This window comes from Panthera pardus, unplaced genomic scaffold, assembly GCF_024362965.1.
Source record: "Panthera pardus isolate Hobbes unplaced genomic scaffold, ASM2436296v1 HiC_scaffold_17, whole genome shotgun sequence".
NCBI classification, from domain to species: Eukaryota; Metazoa; Chordata; class Mammalia; order Carnivora; family Felidae; genus Panthera; species Panthera pardus.
This window is the reverse complement of record NW_026526732.1, coordinates 75204964-75212225: the sequence shown is the minus strand read 5'-3', so window position 1 is coordinate 75212225 and position 7262 is coordinate 75204964. Positions and strand designations below refer to the sequence as shown.

General features: G+C 42.3%; 1 protein-coding gene across 1 annotated transcript in view; it reads right to left on the bottom strand.

The window, feature by feature from the left end:
• Positions 1–866: 866 nt before the first annotated feature.
• The window catches only part of TBX18 (T-box transcription factor 18), a 29770-nt gene continuing 23374 nt past the window's right edge, over positions 867–7262 (bottom strand). Inside the window, exons 7-8 of the mRNA XM_019442780.2 lie at positions 5420–5514; positions 867–3873 (exon numbers count right to left, since the gene is read on the bottom strand). Of these exons, the coding sequence (XP_019298325.2) occupies positions 3149–3873; positions 5420–5514 (820 nt within the window). The 3' untranslated portion in view covers positions 867–3148. The remainder of the gene's footprint in view (positions 3874–5419; positions 5515–7262) is intronic.

Genomic DNA, 7262 nt, shown 5'->3' with positions numbered 1-7262 from the left:
AGAAGAATTCACATTTTTTTAAAATGTTTATTTATTTTTGAGAGAGAGAGAAAGAGAGTGGGGGAGGGACAGAGAGAGAAGGAGACATAGAATCTGAAGCAGGCTTCAGGCTTTGAGCTGTCAGCACAGAGACCAATGCAGGGCTGGAGCTCAAACTGCAAGATCATGACCTGAACCAAAGTCGGGTGCTCAACCAACTGAGCCACCCAGGCACCCCGAGAGGAATTCACATTTTAAAGTGAGGTTTCTTTTGCTCAAAATTCCATTAATTAATGTGAAGAGTGAGGGTGATCCTTTGCTAGATCAGCAACCTTGTGCTCCAATCTCTTCTGGGGACTGTGGAAGTCTCCTGACCCCCTACATTCCAGAAATCAGGGGTCAGCAAGTGGGTGCCCTGCTTGTGAAAAGCTGTTGACCTCTGGGAAGGAGCTTGTATAGAAGCAAGTGTTAATTTTCAAAATGTGACTGGCTGTGATAGCAGCAGCATCACCTCATCACAATGTCCCTTGGAATGTTTTCCAGTCAAGGGGTCTAGAAGTGATCTGTCATCACTGGTCAGTGGTAAAAGCGCCTCATTCTTGTATGCTTGCCCTTCTCCCCTAGACCAGAAACAAAACATACCACCATGTCCTTCTCTTCTTACATTTGAATTTTCATGTGTTCAACATTTGTCAGGGCTTCACCTTCAATGACATGGTCAGGGCACCAAGAAATTATATTTAACATATGAAAAATGAATGCCAGACCCATTTTGCCATGCCTTGTAATCGAAAGCTACAAAATTTGTGTTTGGGGTGTTCATATGTGTGCTTGTTCTTGGAACAACATTTATAGACACTTTAAATGATTACCCTCCAAAGTCGTAAAAGGGTTTAGTAACACACTTTAATATATAATTTCTTAAGCACTTTTTTAATAAAATACAGATATATAATTATAATTATCAATGCATGTATGTCATTTAATATAATGATAAAAGGCTAGTCTTTGAAGTGACATGGTGATTAATATTTACAGTAAAGCCTAAAGGAAACAGCAATTTGTACAATATTGCTAAATCAAAAAAAATTAATAAAAAATTCTACTCGTATTGTGGTATCATTTCATATCACCAACAGCAAAAAGGAAAATGCTCTCCCTATTAGTATATATGGGGATGGATCATTAATTAATTTCCATGTCTTCTTAAGATAGAAAACTCTTGTTCTTGAACTGTACTAAGCATTAAGGCTGGGATGTACTCATGAGGACTTTTCCTAAATCTCTGTCAAGCAATCAACACCACACACAAACATCTTATACAGATCTACCTACTGGAAATAGTTTGTGTCCCTTCGTGCTAATCTTCAATTTAAAAATCAATACTAATTTGATGAATTGTTACAGAATCCATGGGGAAATTTATCAACATCCATAAACAGAGTCATATCCTGTGCAACTACTTTTCAAATAGTTATCAGCCTAAATATTTAACAGCCATGTTGTGTTAAAGTAAAGAAGCAAATCAGGAACTACACCCTTTCCCCATCTAAACTAGGGAAGAGTTAAAGCAATTCTGTTTACAAATGAAAGGAAATCACACTGCTTTAGCTTGACAAATATATGAAAGGTCGTTAATGAGTCAAGGAACAGACGTATTACTTTAGTTTCTCAACAGACAGATGGTAATGCTCCTCACCATGCATTCTTAGCCTTTCTGATTCATCTCATAATGTGCTATCGAAGTTACTTGTTTTGAAATCTTCAACCATGTATACATTATTTTAGGGATTTTTCAAAAACTAATTCTGTTTTCATTTTTCCAGTTTTGAGGTCGAAAATGCTGCTGAGGTTAAAAGTTTTATAGATCCTTTATCATAATTAGTATCTTCCTCCTTCATCCTGTAAGAGGGTCTTTATAGTAATGGGCTTTGGCCTTTGCACTACAACCCCCAAAAGACAGATTGCTGGAGATAACCCCCTGAAATTCCTCACAGTGTTATTTAATACCATAAAAGCCTAGAATCTGTTTCAGGAAAGACTCAGAGAAACAAAGTTAAGGAGGAAGGGAGGTTTCAATTTGTAGGAGTTACGAGACGTAAATAAGTAGCATAAATGCCTTTTTCCTTATAGACCATGGATCAGGAATCTCAAAGCAAAATGGAAAAAATATCCTGAATGAAAAACCACACTATAAAAATCTAAGGGACAGCTGACAACATTATTCCTCTTGATTTAAAAAGACAGACACTTCTCATTTGAATCAAAGAATTTGAGGTGGATTTATTTTCTTTTTACCATTCCACTCATATCATGTGTTCCTTCCCTGGCAAAAACTGGAATCTAAAAATGTTTACTAGAACATTCTTTAACGGTCTACTTAAACGAAATAAAATGAGCAAAAAACCCAAAATACTAGAAATTTATTCTCTGCAGATGAGTAAGTACCTCTTATATACCCAATGGAAAGTGAAAAGAAAGTACAAGCCTCTCTTCCACTTTACTTAAGTGAAAAATTATCATAGGTCATGGATTTTTACAGAACCAAGGTCATCTACTATCTGTGACAAACAAGAGCAAGCAAGAACACAAAAGCTAATCCTTCATGATTACAAATACCTCAGAACTAATACCAAGACCTCAACTGGCTTTTGCATTTTAGGTTCTCACATTGTGCCCAAGAATAACAGAAATCACAAGACTCCATGTGCTGGTTACTGTTAGTTATCAACACTCAAGTATGAAACTGTGTAGAGCATTTTTCTGATAAATTAAGTTATAAGTCTTGGTCTGGTTAGTATCACTGCCAAGTTTTAAGTTTGCTGTTTGGTTTTTAAAAGAGTCTGAGAATTTTGGTTAAACATTATTACTTATGCCAATACTCTGTGCAACTAGACGAAATGGGTGGGGAGGGGGGAGGATGTGGTTTTGTAGGCTGCAAAACTCCACATGCTATATACGGTATATGTATATACCATAGATAATTACAATCTCACCATGAGAAAGTCAAAACACTCAGTGAGCCTTCACTTCCTATTATATGTAAATCTTACAAGCTACTGATAGTTTCTTTTCATATCGCTTTCAAAAAAAAAAGAAAAAGAAAAAGAAAACAAGAAAAGAAAATACATTAGACCAATCGGAATATGGTTTAAACTTCAAGGATTCATCAGACCATATGTGCAGACACTTGAGATGATGACAGAGTTAAGCTTCCTAGGGTCCTAGAGTCAAAGAAACTCTGCTGACCCCCACTGCTAAGCAGGTGCACTCCTTCCACAGGGGGCAACATCTGCCGATCGGTCATGGTCCCACTCGGTGAGGACCCCAAGAAACTTCCTTGGGAAGAAACAATTTTCTCAGGACTGGCAGCCAGCTTGGGGGATGTAGAGAAATTATATCCATACAAGGCACAGGGGCTGTGTAACCTGAAAGTGTTATAGGAACCCTGATGGGTCTGGTTAGCAGCAAAGGCGTTGCTGGAAGGTGAAGGCATGATGTATTGGAGCTGGGGGGACATCCCCGAAATCTGCATGGACAAGCTGGTCTGTGGGCAGCTGAAAGTGTCCCCATCAGCGCCGCCCATGGACATGTTCACAGAGGTGCTGCTGCTCACGCCCACATAGGAAGGAGTCCTGGGCGTGGCGAAGGTCTCGCCGGTCTGGTTGGTGAGCCTGTTGTAAGTCTCGGCCAAGGATGTGCTGTATCGGTTGAGGGTGAGGCCAGAGCGGGCACAGGCAGAGTAGTCAGCTGGGGCCAGGCTACACAGCTGGCTGGTGTTGGGCCCCAGATGGAAGGCAGGAGAGGAGCAAGGGGAGCCAGACAAAAGATGAGGGTGGGTGGCAGGGACACCACTCCCAGAGCCTTGGAGCAATGTGGAGGAACTCGTACTTCCTACAAAAGAAGTTGAAATGTAAAGAGCAACGACTCTACAGCCATGTCTGCCTTTCGATTTTGTGAGCATGAGCGAGACACAGCTTGTCACAAGGAAGCCTACACTGAACAACGAAAAGGAGATGCTTTTGTCTCTCAAGGAATTATAACTTTACTGAATTCCGACAGCAACATGTTAGACACAGATCCTCTCAACATTCCCAAGGCAAATGATCTCCCCAGGCAATAATTTTTTTTTACTGCAGAGGATATTAGGACACTGCCACATAGAATTTTCACATTTTCTCCCTCCATCAGCTTTCCCAAAGGCTTCAGATTTTTCTCTAATAAATATTACGAATACTGACTTTTCTGGCAACTTTATAAATTTCATCTCACTCTGTATCGTCTTCAGAGAGTATAGTTATCATCTGTCTTCTTTCCTTATTTTACTTTTTCAGCAGACCTTGCTCTGGGTCGATATGTTTTCTTGCAAGAAAATAGAAGTAACTTAAAGGAAAGAGCCAAACTGGTCAAAGACACATCCTGCCTCAAACACATCTGCAGCTTCCCACCAAAAGCTTGTGTGCATCAATGGCTGTACCCCAGAGGGCTATTGCAAGAAGACAATAGTCTAGAACTTCAAAAATCTTATTTCCAACCAGAAAACAGGTTGGTGACTCACATGCTAACACGAGAGCAAAGGCCCACCATAGAAACAGTCCTTTGAAACAGAGAGGGTGGTTAACCCTGGGTCCAATCAATAATGGTGGTGGTGGCCCTCTTCCCCTCTCTGGATTCGCTGGCAGATTGATGTTTGCAAACTTGACAGAAGTTAGGGGGAGAGAATTCAAACAGGCTGGACAGGTTGTAAAGCCTTCATTGCTCCAGCAACAGTCTTTTATATAGCTTCTCAAAATAATCTAAAAGCCCAAGCCGGTCAATGATAATTATCTAAAACCCAGCATGTTAATTGTCACCGGGTTGCTGGGCAGGATCAGGCATAAAAAGCCTGAGTGCAGGAGTGGGCTGAGAGTCCTACCTACCGAGCAGAGAAGGAAGCATCATTCCTTGGCATGCAGCTCTCCATGAGGAAACACTAGCCTGAGCTTGGGGGAAATACTCAGAGGTGAGCCAGAGGAAGTCTGCCTGAGTGTGCCTGATCTTCTCAGCATAAATCCAACAGGAGAACTGTGTCTACAGGCAATGCTGCTGAAGGAAGTGAAGAAAGAAGCTGGCAAGAAAGGGTGAACTGGGACCACCACTGGCGACTCCCTGTGCAGTGCGCCTGGCACAGGAGCTCACAGTCCAATGCTAATTTTAACAAGACGTTTAAGGGTGACATAAAGGTCGTGCAATATATAAACAGCCTAAAACATCCAAGACTTCACCTATAACCATTTTTCTGGTCCCCATCCTCATTCCACACAGAAGAGATGGATCCTGTCACAAGAGGATGTTGGTAATGAGGTCACCATTGTAGATGCAATTGACTCATTCATTTTTCAGTGCCTGAGCTTCCAGTCAAGAACTGGCTGTATCTATGACCCAGGAGACTTTGTTTTACCTTGCTTGGGAATTCCAGGGATATCTTCAAAGGTGAGAGTCCGCAGTGAAGGTCTCCAGAATGCGTATGACTCCACAAGGGCTTCCAAACCCATTCTAAATGGAAGGATCGGGATGGAGGCGGACAAAAGAAGCCTAGTTAGGAGCAGTTGGAGCTTTCGGCAGTAATAAGCAGCTCAGAAAACATCACCGGTGTTGATGGTGCCCCCCCCCACATTGGTAGGGTAGGAGTTTGGCACAGGCATGAAGAAATGCTTCAGAGATGGGCTACATTCTGTCACCAGGTGCACAAGATGATGGAAACCACCCAAGATGTCCTGTTAACATTCTCAGAAAACTAAGCCGACCTCGGAGAATAAAAAGCTGTCCCTCTGTGCTAAGGAACTGAGGCGAAGAGGTCCATCCTAGCTGATGTGAGTCCAAGGCCCTGCTGGGATCTGGAATCCACCCTCTTTCCCTGCAACATTACTTCTCCCTCTGATGAGCAAGGCTTTGAGACAAAAGCATGACCCTGTAAAGCCAATTTTGCTGAAGAGGCACTTCTGCCCATCATTCAGTGCCTCGGTAGCCAACTTTAGAAGAGCACTCATCCAAAGAAAACTGACTACTCTCTGGGGGGCGCAATCTCCACCACACCCAGTAGAGCCAGGATGGGCTCCCCTCCAGCAATAGGGAGTCCAGGAAGGTAGGAAGCAGCACTGACCTCTCAGCCCAACATGCAGAAGGAACACAGGAAGGTGATCTCACAGGCTGGTGTAGTATCTGGGGCTAGTATCAGCATCATTCTTTTCAGGCCTTTACATACACTTAATGAATGGATACTTAAAGACACAGGACAGGTTGGTTGTAAACCATTTACATGAAATATGTATATTTGAAAACAAAGGTAACTACTCTAAATACATACATAAAGGTATGTATGTATCTCCTACCATAAGTGATTCAGAATCTTCTTCTCCTTATATCAGATAACTAAGTCCTCTATGTTCTGGAAATGAGGCGCTTCACTCACCCATTCTCAAGACCTCAGTCTTCCCTCAACTACCACAGCCCTAAGCGATTTGTAGGAAATGCCTGCTTTCTGAGTGTCCAGCAATACTCAGACATCTCTTGTGATTGTCAAACACACTTTTATTTAACACAGATAATCTATATTTAATGCAAATGTTAAAGATCAGGTCTTTCTCTAATAGCTTGTGCTCAACTTGCTACTTCCTCTGGACACCTTGCATCCCCAAATAAGAACTATGAACAAAGACTACAGGACCCCCCTCATCCTGGAGTCATATCACCTACACGACATGGGGAAAACTCTAAACACTCATAGTGAGTGCTATATGCAGATAAAACCATCTTATACAACTTGCCCTACTGCTCTAAGGTTTTACACACTGAATTTACTTCCTTAGAGTGTTCAGAGTATAGAATCTATTAATTTGTTCACATCTATCATGACTCCACGGAGCATCACTACCACATCTTAGTGACAGAAGGGACAGCGATATGTGTGTGGATGGGTGGTGTGAGTACCCATCACCGGTTGTGTGTATGAGCCATCCTCACGTGAGCCCAAGCATGGACCTGACTCATCTCTCAAGTCATAAGTTCAGGGGGTGCTGCTCTTAAAGCACTTCAAAGAGCCATCACCAGCCCCACACAGGTGCTAGTACTGGGCTGCCAAAGGGAAACAGAGTGGACCCTGCACATGCCTTACACCTGGGCTGCACTGACAGTGAAGGGCAGAATCTGGCTTTGGATATAATCAGTGTTGCACAGAGAGAGGATTATTTCATGGTAAGAACACTGGATTGGGGGTCAGGAGAATTGGGCTGTGGCTGCAATTC